This window comes from Eulemur rufifrons, chromosome 7 (assembly GCF_041146395.1).
Source record: "Eulemur rufifrons isolate Redbay chromosome 7, OSU_ERuf_1, whole genome shotgun sequence".
Taxonomy (NCBI): Eukaryota; Metazoa; Chordata; class Mammalia; order Primates; family Lemuridae; genus Eulemur; species Eulemur rufifrons.
In genome coordinates, this window is record NC_090989.1 from 66,153,768 (window position 1) to 66,174,480 (window position 20,713).

General features: G+C 41.0%; 1 protein-coding gene across 1 annotated transcript; it reads right to left on the minus strand.

Annotated features, from left to right (window-relative positions):
* Positions 1-2,144: 2,144 nt before the first annotated feature.
* Positions 2,145-14,995, minus strand: ROPN1 (rhophilin associated tail protein 1). Its single transcript, XM_069472712.1, has 6 exons — positions 14,946-14,995; positions 13,928-14,156; positions 10,561-10,678; positions 9,188-9,349; positions 2,625-2,800; positions 2,145-2,351 (listed from the first exon to the last, which is right to left on the minus strand). Exons 2-6 carry the CDS (start codon positions 14,041-14,043, stop codon positions 2,285-2,287), a joined length of 639 nt encoding a protein of 212 aa, XP_069328813.1. The 5' UTR covers positions 14,044-14,156; positions 14,946-14,995; the 3' UTR covers positions 2,145-2,284.
* Between the last annotated feature and the right edge of the window lie 5,718 nt (positions 14,996-20,713).

The window sequence follows — 20,713 nt, forward strand, 5'->3', positions numbered from 1 at the left end:
GTTCCCCAGCAGTACTGGGGGACAGGAGTAACTGACTGGATAACACACCCTTTATTGGCTTTCTTTCCATCACTATCGTACTCTCCCTACTCCCTTTCCACCATTCCTGGGATTTCCTCCCAAATAAACTATTTGCACTTAAATCTCTGTCTCAGGGATTGTTTCTGGGATGAAAACTCCATACCTAGACAGGCACTGCACATATATACAAGGCAGCATAGGTTTGTTGTCAGACAAACCTGAATTCAATTCTTTCTCATCAATGACATTGAACAACTTAATTTCTTTAAGATTGTTTCTTCACCTATGAAATGAGGATAATGGCACTGACTTCATAAGGTCAGATTATAAAGAAAAATTTGAGAATGTGTGTGAAGCATTGTACATAGTCACTTGCATACCGTAAGTGCTTAATAAATGCTGGCTGTTATCATTCCTACAGTGTTTATAATATTGTTACTACATCGTAGCCCAGGTGGAGGGCAAAGCTGGTTTCCACCCTGGGGGTGACTGCTGAAGCAGGTTGATTTGGCCCATGTGCTGTGGAGGCTGTGTCTCTGGTGAGCAGCTGTGCTTAAGCACCATCAATAGCTTGGAGCAAGCATCGCCACAGTGAGCCAGAACAGCAGAGAAAGATGGCAAACACCAAGTGGTGGCTTAGAAGACGAGGAATTGGCAGTGTGACAATGGTACTGCCAATCTGCTTAGTCTTGGTAAGCATAGATACCTATAGTGCCATCAGTAACTTCATATGTGTGTCTAATATACACTTTGATGGCTGGAATTTAATTAGCCTCACTCTTGAGGGATTGTTCAAGGTTACTGAGATTTAATTTCTGAATTCTGTTTTCCCAAATGTAAAAAGGACCCTTTTGCTTTAGTTATGTTTATGAATTTAATACATTATTTTAGGGTCTTTCAAATTGGGGCTGCCCCCTCTGCTCCCTGTCGCTCCCCATTTCCGGGCAAGACCATATTTCAATTCGTTGGCCACAATGGAAGAGAAATTGAGATGCCAAGAAACTAAGGCAGGTTTCATTCATTCTCTAATCCTAATTAATTACAGTGCCAGGTTCCACCTGCAGTGCTTCAGCCTTTTCAAACAGCCTTAGGTCCCAGAGTGGAGAGAAAGATGGGCCACTTTGGTTAGGAAGGCAGACAGCAGGCAGGATTTGTTACTGCCCACCCACTGCAGGTGCAGCCCAGTGAAGGGGGGATGAGAGGATTTGTTTCAGCCCCTTTTATTGTTTCACTCTAGGCAGAAATCAAGGGCCCAGGGCAACATCCAATTACAATTTCCTTTTACCTTATTCAGACACCGAAGACAAACTTCTCCCCAACTGATGTTATGCATGTAAGTTAACATGATTTTTGAGCAAAAACAACTTTTAAGAGGGGATAATATTACAAATAGAAGGGAATGACCCAGTGGCCTTGGCACACCTGGCGTTAAGAATAATAATCACAGCCTGTTAATCTCATCTGCTTCCTTCCAGAAAGAAAAATCTTTAAGAACTTGTCAAAAGGTCTTAGGCTCATGCAGGGGATTTTCCCTAAAGGAAAAATTACATCTGTTGACATTGGCACTTTCTGGAACACTCTATTAGTTCTTCTCAAGGCCGCTTGCATTAAAATGATTTATGTTCATGTCTTATCTTAGTGTTAGACTGTGAGCTCCTTGAGGGCAGAATTCAGATATGATTTATTTGTTTATGCCCAGAAGCCAACATAGTTCCTGGCTAATGTTGCCAGGTTTAGCAAAAAATAAAACACATTTGTTGTTTATCTGAAATTCACATTTAACTGGGTGTCCTGTCTTTTATCTGGCAACCCTATTCCTGGCACATAGCTAACCTCAGTAAATATTGATAAGTGAATGCATGAATAACTAGCATAGTACCAACAAATGGAGAAATAAACTGGTAAAAACTTACATTGACCATGTAAATTATGCCTAACAATCACAGAACATCAAAACTATGTCTGGTTAACATTCTCCCTTTTAAAATCTGACAGTCTAGCTTTGCCTTGAGCTGCATTTTCTATCCACGCTTCGTCAGCCCCTTTTACGCAGTGTCCACGTGAGAAGAATACTAACCTGGTAATGAAAGTGTTCCAACAATTTCCCATCTTAATTCCACACATTTCTGATTTCATATATTTGCTTAATTGTTTATTCGTGTGTACCAGTTGTACAAGAAAATTGACTTTGGATGTTGTATGGAGTTCAGTCATTCTGAAGTACTTCTCTGTATCTTCCTTTAAAATTGCCAGAATTGTGCTTTTACTCCAGCCGAACCCTGGGGTTTTGGGTAAAGTCACTCACCTTGATTAAACCATCAGGACCAATTCTGTTTGGAAAAATGTATATCTGAGGTTAGCTCGCTTAACAATTAATCCTAAGAAAGACAATATATAAACAACCCTCTGACTCCAAATTAATTCTGCTGCTGCTCTGCCCACATCACCTTCTTTTTCTCTTAAGTCTTGACTGCCTGCTCTTTCTCTTCCTCCACTTTTACTCCACGGTAACTTCTACTTCTGTAGTAATCTCAACCATATTCTGACCTGCTAGATTTTTTTTCCTGGTATTCTTTCACCCCAATCGGTAAAAGTTTACTTACACTTCCTGTTCAATGTAGTTTAGCATTCTGCTGACATGCGATGCAGAGATCTCCCCATCCACTTCGGCAATGTATGTGTAGAGAAACTGGAAGGTGCTGAAAGGGATCCGGGCAGGTCCACCATCGTGGGTAGATGATAAAACCTCACACACTATCTTTAGAGTTTTGGCAATCGTCTATAAAACAGTAAGATAAAATGAGGAGAAGTTACTCTTCCAGGCTAGATTCCTGAGATCAGTTTAGATACTGGAAAGAAAACAAAAATATTGCTCTAATAAAATAAAGTGGAAATGAGTTAAGATTCTAGAAAGCTTGAAAATTCTACATTCAAATGTCACTCTAATGTCATTCAAATGTCAAATTCATTCTAAAAATATTGAGTATCTATTGGGTATCTTTTTTTTTTCTTTCCTTTCTTTGTTAGGGGGCTACTCTCAAGGAATTAAGTCTATAAACTCCTGAATACTTTAAGGTATTTGTTAATCAGAATAACACCACTAAAGGAGAGAAATTGATTTTATGTTCTACAAAATTAGAATTATTACTTATTATTGTCCAGTCTTATCTCTGAAAGAGTTGAGGTAATTATTCTAGCCTCTATTCTCCAGCAAGATACTTGCATCAGTGCCACAGTAGGGGAAAATGTAAGAGAAGGGTAATATCCCCAGGGAGAAAGGAGCCCCAGATGCTGGGAAAATGGTATAAACATAAAGATAAAACCCATTCTCCTAAAACATGTGGATCCATCTAAATAGGATCATCTAATACTTTTTATCATGTAATACTAAAACCCTGTTGTTGCTCGGGGAAAAATTAGTAGAGGATAAGTGCCAGGAGTTTTAATAGAAGGTTGCTGCAGAAACACTCCTTACAATGAAATTTGAACATTAAAGGATCATGCTCAGAACTGATCCCATCTCTAAATAAACCTACCTTTTAAATAAATTTCACAAGTCAGTTGTGAAATGAAGGTCAGCATAAACATCTTGGTGGCTTATGAACACTAATGATGTACAGATCACCCTTCTGTACCCTCCAGGGATCAGTGGAAGGTCAGTGCTGAGTGGTGAACTAGGTGTGACTGGGTGCATGAGCAAGCAGCTCTGTTATCTCCCCACATGGCTGGAGACTTCCTGGGCAGTTGATGTTTGCTCTTCTGTTCTCATCCTATCCCTGAAAATAATTAAAGTCTAGATGATGCTTCTTTAACTGTGCTGTGTGTTACCCAGGGAATGTAAGTCTGTGAGGTAGGAGGTATCTATAAGGATGTGAATCAACTGGGCCTCTCTTCCTGGAGTGATCAGTGTTACTTGATGGCAAGTAATTTGAGCATTATTTACATTAACAAATTATTATTAATTTGAATTGAGTTCATATTTAAATTTTATTTATCTATATTTAACAAGCATTGTTATTTTATGAAATAGAATCCTCAATGTACAATAATTTTGAAATGACAAACCACATCATGTCCAAGAAATTTTGGGTTTGCAGCAGGCCACCTTCATTTACTCTCCCCTGCCCTTGGGGGTCCTCTCATGGAAAGCCGTTGTGAAGAACAGGCACTTCCAGGCACTTCCACTTAATTAAGAGGGGGGAGGATGGGCATACATGAGGCTGTCGGTGAGGATGTTAAGGCACGCTTGTGAAATGAGGTCAGCATGAGAATGGTTTGGGGTAGGTTTGCAAACACACACTAAGCTTCATCATTTCCATGCACAGCTCATCCTCTGTGCTTCTCCAAAAAAAAACCCTGCACTCCTCCTACCTTTGTTCTGTTGCCCTCTCCCTGTGGGTACTGTTATGGGCTGAATTGTCCCCCTAAAATTTGTATGTGGAATCCCTTACCCCCAGAACATGCGAATGTGTTTATATTTGAAGATAGGACCTTCACAAAGGTGATTAAGTTAAAATGAAGTCATTTGGGTGGGCCCTGATCCAATATGACTGGTATCTTTATAAGAAGAGGAGATTAGGATGCAGAGAAAGGGAGAAGAAACACCAGACATATGGGGCACAGAGGAACACACGGAGAAGATGGCCATTTATAAGGCAAGGAGAAAAGTCTCAGAAGAAACCAACCCTGCCAACACCTTGATCTTGGACTTCTGGCCTCCAGAACTGAGACAATACATTTTTGTTGTTTAAGCCACCCAGTCTGTGATACTTTGTTATGGCAGCCCCAGCAAACTAACATAGGTGCTTTCAGCCCTAAATACCATCTTTTATTGACCATTCAAACAATAAACCTTCAAGTTCTATTGCCCTCATAAGATTTTTAAATATTTTTCAAGATTTAATAAATGGATGAATGGATAAATAACTGTTTGGACTAGAGCTTTTCAGTAAACACATAAATCTAAAGTAAACACAGATCTTCATTCTCTTGCACAAGAATGTTTAGTCAGATGGGGATCTGCTTCATAGAGGTAGCCTTTAAGCACCTTATGGGTCTCATTTTCAAAGGCAGAGGTGAAAGGCTCAAAAAGCAAATTGTTTACTAACAAAATATAAGTCATTCCTTTCAGTGAACACAATTATTTATGACATACATGATCTCTTGTAATCACTCAGTGGAACAGGAGATGGCATAGGCCAGCCTAGAGGAAGGAGTGCTGAAAGGGAAGAGAAATACAGGTCTGTACACCACAGCACTTTTCTTTTCTTTTCTTTTCTTTTTTTTTTTGAGACCGAGTCTTGCTCTGTTTCCCAGGCCAGAGTGCAGTGGCATCGTCATAGTTCACTACAACCTCAAACTCCTGGGTTTGAGTGATCCTCCTGCTTCAGCCTCCTGAGTAGCTGGGACTACAGGTACACACCACCAAGCCCAGCTAATTTTTCTATTTTTTGTAGATACAGGGTCTCGTTCTTGCTCAGGGTAGTCTCGAACTCCTGGGCTCAAGCGATCCTCCTGCCTCCCAAAGTGCTAAGATTATAAGCATGAGCCACTGTGTTAGGCACGCCATAGCATTTTCAATTATGTATGTTAGACCCAGAGAGCTAGAGACTGGAGTAAATGTACCTATTACCTACTAGAGTAAAAATTCCCACTATTAGACTCTCTTACAAGGAGCAAGCTGGCTTTGCTAGATGGCACAGAGGAAGAAGAGAATTCCTGGGCTTACTTCTAAGGAGATATGGATTAACTAGAATACAAGGACTCCACCAGATGATGACCCTGTCTTAGTCTGTTTGGACTGCTATAACAAAATACTTTAGACTGGGTAATTTTTATTTATTTATTTTTGAGCCAGAGTCTCACTCTGTCACCCTGGGTAGAGTACAGTGGCATCACTGTAGCTCACTGCAACCTCAGACTCCTGGGGTTCAAGCAATCCTCTTGCCTCGGCTTCCCAAATAGCTGGGACTACAGGTGCGGGCCACTGCACACGGCTAATTTTTCTATTTTTAGCAGAGACGGGGTCTCACTATTGCTGATTGCTCCTGAGCTGAAGCAATCCACCTGCCTCGGCCTCCCAGAGTGCTAGGATTATAGGCATGAGCCACCGTGCCTGGCCAGACTGGGTGATTTATTACATAAACAACAGAAATGTATTGCTTACAGTTCTGGAGGCTGGGAAGTCCAAGATGAAGGTGCCAGCAGATTTAGTGTCTGGTGAGGGTCTGTTCCTCGCTTTCTGTGTGGATGGTACCTTCTATATGTCCTCACATGGTACAAGGGGCAAACAGGCTCTCTCAAGCCTCTTTTGTAAAGATACTAATCCCATTCATGAGGGCTCCACCCTCATAACTAATCACCTCCCAAAGGCCCCACTTTTAGTGTTATCACCCAGGAAGTCAAGATTTCTTTTTTTTTTTTTTTTGTTTTTGAGACAGAGTCTCACTCTGTTGCCCAGGCTAGAGTGAGTGCCGTGGCATCAGCCCAGCTCACAGCAACCTCAAACTCCTGGGCTTAAGCGATCCTACCACCTCAGCCTCCTAAGTAGCTGGGACTACAGGCATGCACCACCATGCCCGGCTAATTTTTTCTATATATATTTTAGTTGGCCAGATAATTTCTTTCTATTTTTAGTAGAGATGGGGTCTCGCTCTTGCTCAGGCTGGTCTCGAACTCCTGACCTCGAGCAATCCACTCGCCTTGGCCTCCCAGAGTGCTAGGATTACAGGCGTGAACCACCGCGCCCAGCCAAGATTTCAACATATGAATTTTGAGGGGGACATGAAAATTCAGACCATAGCACTGACCAACTCTATTTTTAAGATCCCAGAAGCAGTCCAACACGATACAAGCGAGTATAATGGTATTGGCTCCTGGATTCATAGGGCACTCTTTATTTACTGACTTGACCCCCAGGCTGACTTTACCTCTAGATGTTCTTTTACATAGGCACGTGGAGGGGCAAAGTCAGATATCTTAGCAGCTCTCAGAATTGGAGGAGCTAGGCTGGGTGCGGTGGCTCACGCCTGTAATCCTAGCACTCTGGGAGGCCGAGGCGGGAGGATCGCTTGAGGTCAGGAGTTCAAGACCAACCTGAGCAAGAGCGAGACCCTGTCTCTACTAAAAAATAGAAAGAAACCGGACAACTAAAAATATATAGGAAAAAAAAAAAAAAAGAATTGGAGGAGCTCACTGTTATCCAGAGGTAGGCCTTGAAGGTATCTTGGTTGAAGGAGAGAAGCAGGAATAGAATCATAGAATGTTAGAGGTGAAAGAAACTCATGGAACATTTAATCCAGCCTTCTTGTTTTAAGGGAAGTAGAAAGATACAATTCACCTTGTAGTTTCCCCTCCCCAATTTGGGAGGAAGGCATATCAGAGGAAATCTCGCAGCTGCATGCTGGCTAAGCAGAGGGAGGGTTGGAATTTGGATTTCCAAAGTCACTCTTGGTCACTACAAGATATAGGGACAAGGGAAGGACTCGGACATCTCACAAAGCGGTGAGTGAAGTAGACCACCAAAGCCAGGAGCAGGTGAGGATAAGCTGGCAGAGACTCAAGGAGGCCTCAACACCAATGAGAAGTGAGATGAACCGGGGAGAGCTTCATAGAGCTTTGACCAATCCGAGAGAGTTGAGACCAAAGACTTCAGCTGCAAGCAGCTAGAAACCAGACAGACCGGGCATTGCCATGGAGACCAGAGGCGCCAGAGAGGACCAAGGGATGTGGGAGGCTCTTCACTTGGCTGCTCTGGGATCCTAGAGTCACCCTTTTCCCTATACATTCAACTGCCATCTTGGAGAAGAGACTGTGGTGAGGAAAAACCTGAAAGACTGGGATCTTTACCTTCAGGCTATTTCAGTTACTGCATCAGACTGAAATTCCTGGATAGGATCCAACTTATTTATTTTCTTACTCTACCCTTTGTGGGTGGGGTGGTTCAAAAAGATCAGAATTAACTACAGATAAAATATAAAATTTAAAAGATACATTCCCCCCCCCCCCCGAAAAAACATCTCTGAATGTGGTGCAATTGAATTTGTAACCCTATGAGAATTTAATGAAATGTATCATTTTTAAATTTTCCCTTTTGTGATTCCCCCAATCCTGAGTCCTGATTGACAAATCACTGCCCCTGCTGCATTTTCCTCTTCTCTTTGGAAGATAGTTATTTATTCATTCTGTAAATGCTACAAAGGACAATGAAGAAAAAAACCCACCACCAATGGCCTTTCCTTTCCTTCTAAGTTGGACTACAATATTTCCATTAAATTTTCTCAGAAACAAAAATGTCAAATATGCATTCCAAGCATATTTGAGAAGAAAGACCAAGATTGTGTTTAGATATGTGGAATGATCCAAACCACCTTTTCATACCATTTGGTTTTGGCAGAGGCAATAATTTTCTCATTAATTTTTAAACTTTTTTATATTTCAGGAATTTTTTTAAAAAAAACATGCTTTTCAATCATTTTCATTTAAGTTATTATAAGTGTTTGACAACAGTGAGTCCACATGTGATACCTAAGCTTTAAATATGTATAGATCTAAACTGTTTTCAGTATCTTTTTCTTTAAAACAAGAAAATGGATTTTCTAATTTCAAACAAGTCAAATTTGGAAAAGGTATAAATTTGTATGAACATCCTGCATCCATGGTGATGTCATGACTATAAGTCTAGAAATAGCCTCATCTCTCCTTTCTTGCTTTCTTATCTCTGATTTTTGTATCCAATTATGTTTGTCAAATAGTATTTTTCTATAATGCTGCACTCCTTTTAAAAAGTGTCTCTTGGTATATCTTTTAGGTGTCTGGAAATCTTATTCTATAGCTGGCTCTTGGTTATCTCTAAGAATACGAATGGAGGGAGTGGAGTGGTATGAAAATAAATCTGAGGGCAATGATTGAAATTCATAAATAATCCAAAAGCCACACTTTAGTCAACTCTCCCCAGAGCCTGATGGTAGTTTTTCTCTCTCTCTCCTCCCAGCTCCTGCTTCCGGCTGATGAGCATAGAAATGACCTTGATTCAGAGAAGCAGAGAAGACAAGAAGAGGCACGCTGGTCATCAGCCCTGGAGGGTTGACTGTGTGTGTAGATGTGCTGTCCTTCCAGGCCCAGAGAGAGACTTTCCCTTAAGCAACAAAAAATAAAGCTGACTCACAACTCCAAGAGAGCTGCAAGCAAGGGCTAAGAACTTCAGCCACTCGATCTCCTCGGTGAAGTGACCCACATTCATCACACCATTAAACAGATCTGTTGGGAGATTCAGCACCTTCCACATCTGGGCCAGCTCATTTGCATGGATGATCAGTCTGCCGCCAACCTGCAGGGCAGGGGACAGACAAACGCAGGATGAGGAAGAGGGTGACAGAAGGCCCCGACAAACACGTCCCCAGCCCAGACCTGTTCTCCCAGCACATAGCAAGGGACAGTAAATGACGACTCTGTTTGGCTGTGAGCATGGTGAGATATAATTTAATGATTTTTTTTAACTTCAGATGTCAGAATTATGGGAAAGACATACATTTATACTACATTTTAATTTTTTTCTGATATTTTTATCATCTGCTGTTTTAGTACTAAGATGTCCCTATATGACAGATAGGATGGCCTGAAAACAAAACCAAGGGGCAGAGGACTTTGCTGAGACCACTAATTAGTGGTAAACAAGACATTAGGTTTCTGACTTCCAGACTGCACTGAGTTCTTAGCACCAGACCTCAAATGCATCCCTCATGCTTCCTTAGGAATGATAGGAAATTCCCACCGTTACCTGAGTCTGTTTTAGAGCCTGGCCATGTTCACTGCACAAGGTACTTGGTGGTTAAAAGGAGGGAGAGAATGAATGGCTGGTTGTTGGCCAATAATGCAACAGGCCACAGGTGCCTCCCATGAAGCACTGCATCATTTCTCATGCCCCTCTGATCTAGAGAAACGCTAAGCCTCTGGGACCAAGGTAGGTAGCCAAGTCAGCCCTGAATCACCCCAAACCACTCTGTCCTGCATCCTAAAGCAAGGCATGGTGGTTCTAATCCATATTTCCTGGGAATTGGCCAAACCCCAAACTTTCTCAAGCCAGAGCCTCTTCCTCTATTCACTTGGCTGCTCACAGGATGATGCGGTGTGAAGAGAGTCAGGGCTTTCCCCAAAAGCTTGGCTATGTCTGCACCTGGGACAGCTGGGGGAGCTACAATATGCCCCTCCCCAAACCCTGATTGGCATCATATTATTGTCCTGATTAGTAAGGGAGACGCTGTCGAGGAACTAGGGACCTGTGCCTTTCTAGAGAGAAAGGATTGGCATTGCACTGAGCCCCTGGACATTCTGCCACCTTCAGGGGAATCTAGGATGACCCCACTGACAACTCAACTGAAAGCCCATTTCAAGCCTGTTCCTATTTCCCCAAGGGAAGATTTACTTTCAGGCCACAGTTTATTGAGTTTCAAGGTGGTGCTAAGTGGTCAGCTGACTGACAGGAGGACCCAGCCTAAGCATCGTCCGGCATCCCCCTGGATGCTGCAGTGCAGTCCTTACCCGAGAATGCAGGATCTTCAACAGATCAGGTGTTAGCTCTGCCCAGTTAGACAAAGGGACTCGCTCAGACCGCTCTCTCACTGGAGGAATCTCTCCACGGGACAAAGCCCCAAAATAACTACAAGAAAAAAGTCGGAGAGTAGGGGAAGCATCCTATACAACAGTGGCCTCTGGCTGCTTTAGGAGTCCGCCCACCTTCTTTTGAGGGAAGAGGGGAGAGGAAAGAACCTTTGTTAAGTGGCTTCTATGTATCAGGCACTGTGGTTCATTTATATATGGGAAAGGCCTGAATATGTTACTTTCTGTTAACACTTAAGATACAGAGAATGCTTAGGGAATACAAAGATTTGTTCAGAATAACTAACAAAAGTTTGGTGTGCAATTCCCTGGAGCATATTGGGTCCAGGTTTTTGTTTTTCAGTCATCCCTAAGAGTTTTATACACACACACAGAGACATATATATCATAGGAGATCTATATAGGATATTTTCACATGAATACATATATATACAATCTTGGGAAAAGAAGTTGAAAGAGAACTAAAGTGATTTGCATAAGAAATGGGAAGAGATCAAGGTGCTGTAGGGGCAAGTCAGGAAGGGTTTCTGGGTGGAGGTAGTGAGGCTTAGGCTTCAGGAGGGAAGGGAGAGAAGGCTGGCAGGGCACTAAGGAAGGTCAGGAGAGAAGACAAGCCAAAGAAGGGTTTGAGATGACCTCATATTATGCAGCACATGTGAAGTAAAACCCTTCTCTATCTTCCCTCAAAATTTTCAGTACAATCTGCCTGCTCTCTAATGCTTTGTGAAGAAGAGTTCGTTTGGGGGCAATGTGGAAAAAATACTGAGTCCTATTTCAGGATTGGCAGGGAATGGACATGAGCAGCTGACACGTGGGTCATGATGCTGTATGGCAGTGTCTGTCCTCTCCATCAAAAGCCTAGCGATTGACTATCCCTGAATCACAAACATCTGTCCCTTCCTGCTTTTTCCCTTCCACTACTTTCTCTAGATCCAGGGAACATAAAAAGAATATAGAAGGAATCTTATAAAAGCCCATTTTAGGGTCAAGCCATACAATGATGGGGCCAAACACTGCCCATCTCTAAGCCACATAGCAATGCAGAGCTGAAGCTACATAGACTAAAGCAATACATGCCAGTCACCCCCCCTTGGAGGTCATGAGTAGAAAGGGCAGAAGAAATACTTTAAGGCCATCATTAACAATGTGCATGAGAAATCTCTGCACACAGATCAGTGTTGGAGTGGGTGTGGGTGCAGTGTGAAAACAGGATCAGGGTGTGGCCTCAGCCTTTATAACCAGACTTGGGAGATATAAATGGCAGGGACAGAGATATACAGCAACTCATTCCATAGTAGTGACCACCCTGGTAGAGAGTGACACTAAGCAGCAATATCTTTGGACTTTTTAGTGGATTTGGTTAGAGAACACGGAAACAAGGCTGTAGTCACAGACTTAGTCCTCTGAATTACTGAGCTTCATTTGCAAGTGAACAATTCCATGGTCATACACATATATTGGAAATTTGTGTTGTCACACATGCCTACCACAGGACAAATAAGTGTATGTCTTGCTAATACCTGGTAGTGGTTTCTTTATTGACAGCACATATGTAGGGAAATTGTTGCTTGCAATGAATTAAATACATATTTTTATCTTGGAAATACTTTGTGGAGTTTTACTCTCTAAAATGCTACAGGTTTATAAGTCACATAAAACCATCTGATAAGTGCTTTTCATGTCTGAATGGCATGAAGAGTGCTCTTAGGTCAAGCTCTCCGTTTTCATTGTAGTTAAACTACAAACTGATTTTTCATGGGTGTCTAAAAAATTTATAGCACATGCTACAATATGGGAGCAAGAAGGCTACAATTATGGAATGTTTTCTTCCATAAATTTCAGGGACAATACCAAGAAATACCATTTTTCTTATAATGAAACAGTAGTGTAAGAACAATAAAATGGGTTTTAAACTATTGTATAGTATAAAACAAAGTCAGTCTGACTCTGCCAAAGGAAATTAGTCTTCTGATGCTAAAGTTCAATCTTAGAGGTAATATATAAAATTTAGAATGGAAAACTAAACAGGGCTCATTACTAGGCAGAGCAATACCATTTGTCTCTTTTTATGAGCACCACTGGCTTATTTTCCTTTCATTTGTGAAAGCTTCATCCTAACTTGGCCCCAAAGCACAAGAGCACTGGCTCAGAGTCTCCTCTGTAAGGCGTCTCTCAGATGACGTGTTGTGCCTTGGCAAAGGTGTCCACACTTTCCCCCCACCATCTGCTCAATACATCCACTCACAACCTCAGGCTGAGGACATCTCCCTTCCCCCAGCCCACGGGTTCCCTTTCAACAGCCGCTTTTACTACCCCTTTCCCACTGCAACACTACTAAGGAGGCAACTATCAAACAGGCAATGCGGCCTGAAAATTGTCGGAGAGGTCTAGTTAGCTCCCAACTCCTGCCCCAAGCCCTGGTTCCCCAGTTTCAAGCAGGTGAGTTTGTCTAAGTAGCAATTTCATAGCTGAGAGGCTTTCTGTGTAAAGCTGCTTCAGTGCAGGTCAGCAGCTATTGTTGTGTAAGCTCCATCGATTCGGCGTCCTCTGGAGGTCTGCCCTGCAGGAGGCACCTGTGTTTGAGGCACACCGTTTTCAGCTAGGCCTGACCTCCTTACTCTGCTCAGCCTCCGTTCTCCAGGATGCTATGTGTACTGTGTGGACATCTTTATGTTGCGGCAACAGCTCAAAGAAACACTAAAGAAAATAATAATTTCCCCAAAGCCAAGTTACAAAGTGTCTTTGGCTGGGTGCAAGTATGAGTTTCAGCAGCAGTGGAGGAAGGTGTCTGATTAAAGGGGTGACCAGCTGGACCGCCCCCACCCAGTGCCCCGCCCCCGAAGGCCTGCGCTTGACTCCCCCATGTGCACTGCTGCCCTCTAGTGGTAAGACAGGAGAACGAATACAGGCCGGCTAAGTTCACCGGAGATTCCCAGCCCTTCTTTCTGCTGGGACAGGGGGAAGGGGCGCAGGGTGGGGTGCGTGAGTGTGCGGTGTGATGTGGTAATCTAACTCTTGCTGCTTGTCTCAGGACACTTGGCCTATTGCCCTGGCGTCCTACTGCTCGGTCTCACTCGCTTAGGGAAGGCATCCCATCCTCGCCCAATTTGATTTAATATTTATGAGTTGATTTTAAAGCACCAAAGCAATGAGAGAGTTGAAAATCACAAAGATCAGGCTGATCAGGCACGACTCCCTGGCTGCAGCCATGACAACCTCTGCACTTGTCCCTGACCGCCGCCCCCAGCCCCGCCCTCCGAGGGGCCGCAGGTGAGACAGGAGCACTTACTCCGCGGCCCACTGGATCAGGTCCTGCGGCTGCGTGCGGATGGCGGCTTTGGTAAACTGCTTCAGCAATTCCGGCAGCTCCGGCGGGATGCATATTTGCTTGTCTGTCTGAAGCATTGATTGGTTGACCTATTCGTAGGAGAAAAAAAGAAATAAGATGAAATCTTCGAATCATAACATGACAGCAATCCTGGAGGTCACCCAGCCTCTGACACTCTCCATTTTGGGGACTCCACTACTTCAGCAAGACAGACGCATTCTGTTGTCACACAACTCCAAGGTTAGAAAGCAGTTTACTAATCCCTGCCTTTTGTTGTAGTTACGTCCTTTACATAAAAAGAACACAATACTGTTCATTTAGAAAATAGAGATCAACAAGTAAACAAATATATTTTTTAATGATATCACCCTAAAATATTGGATTTGTCTCCTTCCAGAACCTTTTAATATAAATATGTTTGTAAAAATAAAAAATGAGGTTGTACAAAACAACTAATTTACTCAACAGCATATCATGAACATCTTTCCATGTCATTCAACTCTTATTAACTGGGTAAGAATTGTAGCAAAATCTATTCTATGAATCCTTTATGATTTAACATTAGGTTATTTTCAAATAAAAATAACCATTAAGCAGCCATTCAATGAACATCTCTCTTTATAGCTGCATGTTCTTACCTACTCTAAAAGTAAGCAAAAAAAAACTTGTATATTTTCATGCAAAAAGTTCCAGGACAAATTGAAACAAAACATGAAAATCCATAGATGGTATATGGTTCTATATGTAAATAAACAACAGATTAAAAGATTTTGTCTGCTTTTAGTAGAGAAAGGGACAGACTAGCTGTACTAAAAAGTAAAAAGCTCTTCTTCAAAACACCTAGATGCCAGACTAATCTCAGTAAACACATCTGTCAAATTACCTTGTGAGCTTGAAATGATGTGAGAGAAATCCCCAAGTACCCAAGAGAGTAAAGCAGGATCCAGAGTGGTGAGCAAATGAAGAAATTAGGGCTGACCTGGGGGCAAATGTCAATGCCAGAACTTGAAACTTTGAGATAAATGGCCAGGCAAGGGGGGATAAGACCAGGGCTCAGGCTCACAAAAAGCAAGTGGCTGGACTAAATGACTCCCCCTCTTCTAGCCTAAACTGGAACTCTCCAAGGGACTGACTATACCCTCAGTGTAAAAAGGTGAGACTGAAAATATAACATCAGACTACAGACAGGGGTAAGCAACAAAAAAATCTGTTTCCATTGCCACTTCTTGTTGGAGGAGAAATACTCCCCCAAGGGTTTGTAGCCAAAGGCTAGGTCTAAGTTTTAAATTTATACTAACACCAGCCTGGTTGGGAAATCCCAAGGCAAGAGACTAAAGTGGTCTTAGGTTGGTGGTACTCCATTACCTTTTACTTTATGTTCTTTTATTTGGAGGATAAAACAATGATTAATTTTAGACTTTGTAAAAAGTCAAGTACGCATAAAATTTTACTATGTGTTCTTGACTTTTTACAAAGTGTTATAAAAGTATTATAATATATTAAAAGTAACACAACCACCAAATCTGTAGAAAGTAGAAAAGGAATTAAATACACACACACACACACACACACACACACACGTACCCCTTGATCAATCCAAAAGAAGTCAAGAAAGGAGGGGGAAAGCATAGGAAAAGTCGACAAATAACACAATACAAAATAATCCATGCATGTCAGTAGTCACAGTAAAAAGAAATGATCTTAAATGTGCCAGTTAAAACATAGGTATAGCTACATCTGAAAAAACATAAAGACACAAAGACTGAAGGCAAAAGGATATAAATAAGCAAATAATAACCAAAAGAAGTTGATGTAGACATATTAACACCAGACAAAAGAGACTTTAAGGCAAAGTTCACTTTTTGGAATAAAGAGTTCACTACATAATGTTAAAAGCTTCAATTATTGAGAAGATAGCACAATTTTCAATGAGTATGCTACAGACATCACCATGGAGGAATCTCACAATGCTGGGTGGAAAAGCAATGTATTGCTTAGAGTTACATATATATGTTATAATATCACAATAAAGAGTAAGGGTCTGGGCACAGTGGCCCATACCTGTAATCTTAGCCTTTGGGAGGCCAAGGCATGAGGATCGCTTGAGTCCAAGAGTTCAAGACCAGCCTGGGCAACACAGTGAGACCCCATCTCTACAAAAATTAGAAAAATTATCTGGGTGTGGTGGCTTGTGCCGGTAGTCCCAGCTACTCAGGAGGCTGAGGCAGGAGGATCACCTGAGCCCAGGAGTTTGAGGTTGCAGTGAGCTATGATGATGCCACTGCACTCTAGCCCAGGAAACAGAGTGAGACTCTTTCTCAAAAAAAAATTATAGTAATAAAAAGTAAGGGTTGATAAACATAAAATCAGAATGGCAGTTACCCCTGCTGGAGGAAGGAGAGGACTGTCATGAGGGAGATGCAACAGGGGTCTCAACACTATTAGCAGTATTCTATGTCTTAAGCTGATTGATGGCTGCCTAGTTGTTTGTTTTATTATGTTTATAACTACATTTGCATTATGTATTTCATTTTGTATGTATGAAATATTTCATAATTTAAAAAGTTACTGTTACAAGTTGTTTCTGAAGACTTTTCGATCCATTTTATCTTGCCAAGAGTAATGCCTTATTTTGCTCATATTGTCTACACATATATAAAAATATTCTTTTATAATCATAAAAATGCATAACATAAAAGTTACCATTTTAACCATTATAACTGTACAGTTTGGTGGCAGTAAGTACATTCTCATTGTTGTTCAATCATCATTACCAACAATTTCCAGAACTTTTTCATCTTCACCAACTGAAACTCCACCGTACCTGTCCCCAGGATGGCCCCAACAAAGCAAATGGAAAATTTTAAGTTTTTTTTCCTTCTCTTTTCTTTCTCTTAACAATTTTTCTTTGGTCTCTTTATCTAGAGGCACAGCTGCTCAAGGACACCAGATTGCCCAAATGCTACAAATAGCCACATGAGCCCCTGCAGGATGCCAGAAGAAGTCCAGACTTGTGCAAAGCGCAGGTGCAGACCAGAGCAGGTGACCTCCAGTTACCTTTACCTCATTAACATATCATTATAATACTAAAAATCACTCCCCCAAGTGAGAATCACTGCGATTTCATGTACATGAAATGTATGAAGAAGCATGTATGTAAATTGTGTCTGTGCGTCTGAAACTCCACCCTATACACTCTTTTTTTTTTTTCACCCTATACATTCTTACACACCTTCTTCATCCCGTGTCTAACTCTTGAAAACTCCCACATCTTCCTTTGTTCAGGGAGAAGGTGCCTTTAGAGCATAAGTGCTCCCTTCTCCATTCTTTGGACGTTGAATTAAAACCTGAATGTCTTACCAGCTGGATGTTCTTTCTTTGCAGCCAATATAAAGTAGGGAAGGAATACAGTTTTTTGGTAACATATCTATAAGTACTAACTCCCATTTTTCCATTCCTCCAGCCCCTGGCAGCCACCATTCTACTTTCTGTTTCTATGAATTTTACCACTCTAGGTACCTCATATAAGTGGAACCATACAATATTTATCCTTTTGGGACTGGCTTATTTCACTTAGCACAATGTCTTCAAGATTCATCCATGTTGTGGCATGTGTCAGAATTTCCTCTCTTTTAAGGCTGAATAATATTCCCTTTTAGGTACCCCATTTTGTTTATCCATTTGCCAATGGACAGTTCTGCTTTTTGGCTATTATAAATGATGCTGCTATGAATATAGGTGTACAAATATCTGTTCAAGCTTTTGCTTTCAATTTTGTTGGGTATATGCTGGATCATATGGTAATTGTATTTTAACTTTTGCGGATCCACCACACTGTTTTCCACAGGGCTGCACCATTTTACTGTCTCCATGTATTTTGACAGGATCATTTAGTTACTGTGCAATTGTTTGGCTTCTATTCTGAAGTCTCATATAACTTCATGTAAATGAAAAAATGGCCCAACCCTAATTAAAGAAGCTCCCAACAATAACAATAACCCTTGGTCAGTATAAAGCAAACAAAAGTAAAGCCTTTATTCCACCCACTGCCTTCTCTAAAAACTGTTCTGTGACCTCTCTTCAATTTTGGGCAAAGAATCTCTAGTAATTCTCCATGCCCACTGTCTTTTCTCAATGATCAGTCCTTTAACCTCTTGCAATTTTTTCTTCTCTCACCATTCTGTTGTTCCCTTAAAAGTCACCAATTACATCTATTAATTTCTTGTAAGTGCCAATTACTATGTTAAGTATTCTGTATATATTTTCTCATTTAATCCTGAACATATACCTATGAGGTAGAATATATTATCATCATTTTACAGATGATGAAACTAAGAAAGAGAATAAAACTTTTGCAACGACAACTAATAATTGACAGAGGCAGGATTTGGACACACACAGTCTGACATGGGAGGTGGCCTGCTAGATATGACTGCTTTTCCTTCTTGAGACTCTCCCGTGTTTGATGGCACATGCCATTCATGTGTTCCTACTCCTCCACCTCCTTCCATCACTCTTCTTCCTCCTTCCTCCTGCTGAGAGTTAGCAATCTCCCCCAAACTCAGTCTTCTGCATTAGGAGCTTATGCCTTTCTGCTGCTCTTCCTGGAGAACTCACATCCTTCCATGGCTTCATCTACCACAAAACTGTGTGGACTATACTTGTTTGCCCATCTCTGATCTCTCACCTGTGCAGCCATTGCCTCCAGAACACTTCTCCACTAAAATTAATCATCCATCTTCCAACCAAGTCTTCCTTCCAAATTCTTTTCTGAACATGATACCCCATTCTCTCAGTCCTTTGGCCTCAAAGCCCTGGAATCATCCTATCTCTTTAACCTGTTGAATCTCACTAAATCCCATTGCTGTTTCCTTTGAAATGTGTCTCCAATTCATCCCTTCCTATTTTCACTCCTTTTTCTCTGGCTTAGCCCTTCATCACCTGTTGTGCAGCCTCCTAACTGGTCTCCCTGTCTTGAATCATTCTCTGGCCTATCCTGTCCAGTGTGTCCAGATCTATCTTCTGTGCTGCTTTTAATAGGTCAGAGGGCCCTGCTCACAAAATGGCAATCACATGCTGAGTTTCAAGGTTCTTTATAATTTATACATATACTTTTAAACTATAAATTTTCTGCTACTCTTTACCAACAATAATTTCCAACATAATCTATCTACTCTGGCCATTTTCCAAGAAGTGATATAGCCAAGGCTTAACACTGTCTCACCCACCTTAATAGTACTCTATCCTCTCTTTCCCTCAGTATGTTGCTAATTCTAGCCAGCTTGCTTGAAGTGCCCTCCTTCTTTCTTCCATCTATTCAAACCTTACACATCTCAAGTCCATACTGTGCCATAGGCTTTCCTAGAAAGCTTGAGTATCATCAAATTTTGTTGGTAGTACAAATGTTACCATTTAATCCTCTTCTGCCTTTTATAGCCCTTTAAAGCTGAGCTCTCCACCCATGGTCATGGCAGAATGGGTTACAGGTGTGCTATGAGAGGTTGATGGCTGTAAACTTTTTATTGTAATACAAAATTTATATCCATTTTACAACCATTCACAAATTTACAACAGTTGAAATTATATTTGGATACTGTTTGGCACAGTAAGTAAGCTTCCAGATTTCAGTACTTATTGTTTTTGTGCTGAAGGTTTTATGCACAACACCTGCCACTAAAGATGCTTGTATAGGGCTTTCCCTTTCAATCATCTCATTAAATACATCCCTGTAAGTCTGATGACTGCTTTAATTGCAATGTATTTATTATCAGTGATAATCTTTGTGCATGTGTTTCAAATACATAGTTCCTCCTTTGATTTAATTTGCTCTTATTTTTCATACTATTGTCTCTTAACAAAGGTAAATTTTCATCATCATCATCACCATCATCATCATCACTTGTCCCTAATAAAACAATTGGTTTTGTTCATTTTTTCCCATTGTGACTTGATTTATGTATTTATTTACTCTTGGCTTTTGATGGATGTTAACAAATATCCAGAATCTGATACTTAATGGGCTTTTATAATGATTTATTGTTTATAAAAATAAAAAAACAATGTTTGTCTCTAAAAAATAATAATTGAAAATAATTGATTCAAAGAGACTGTAGGCCTTTAATAAAATCTTATAAAAATATTTTTCAAAATATTTTACTTTACTTGAAATAAGTAATACTTATATTTTGTGGAAAATCCAGAAATTTTTTTGCCTCGGGTTATCATGTAACTACCTTTATTTATTTATTTATTTATTTTATTTCAGACTATTACGGGGGTACAAATGTTTTGGTCACATGGATTGCCTTTGTACTACTTGAGTCAAAGTTCTAAGTGTGCCCATCACCCAGATTGTGTCCATTGTACCCATTAGGTATGATTTCACCCATTCTCCCCTCCCCTCCCCACCTGCATGATTTCCTTTGAGTTTTACTTCCATCTGTGCACATGAGTGCTGATTGGTTAGTTCCAATTTAAAAGTGAGTACATATGGTGTTTGTTTTTCCATTCTTGCGATACTTAGGAGGATGGTCTCCATTCCATCCAGATTGTTGCAAAAGGTATTAATTCATTTTTTATGGCTGAGTAGTACTCCATGGTGTACATATACCACATTTTATTAATCCACTTGTGAATTGATGGGCACGTGGGTTGATTCCACATCTCTGTGACTGTGAATTGTGCTGCAATAAACATTCTAGTGCAAGTGTCTTTTTGATAAAATGACTTTTTTTCCTTTGGGTATAT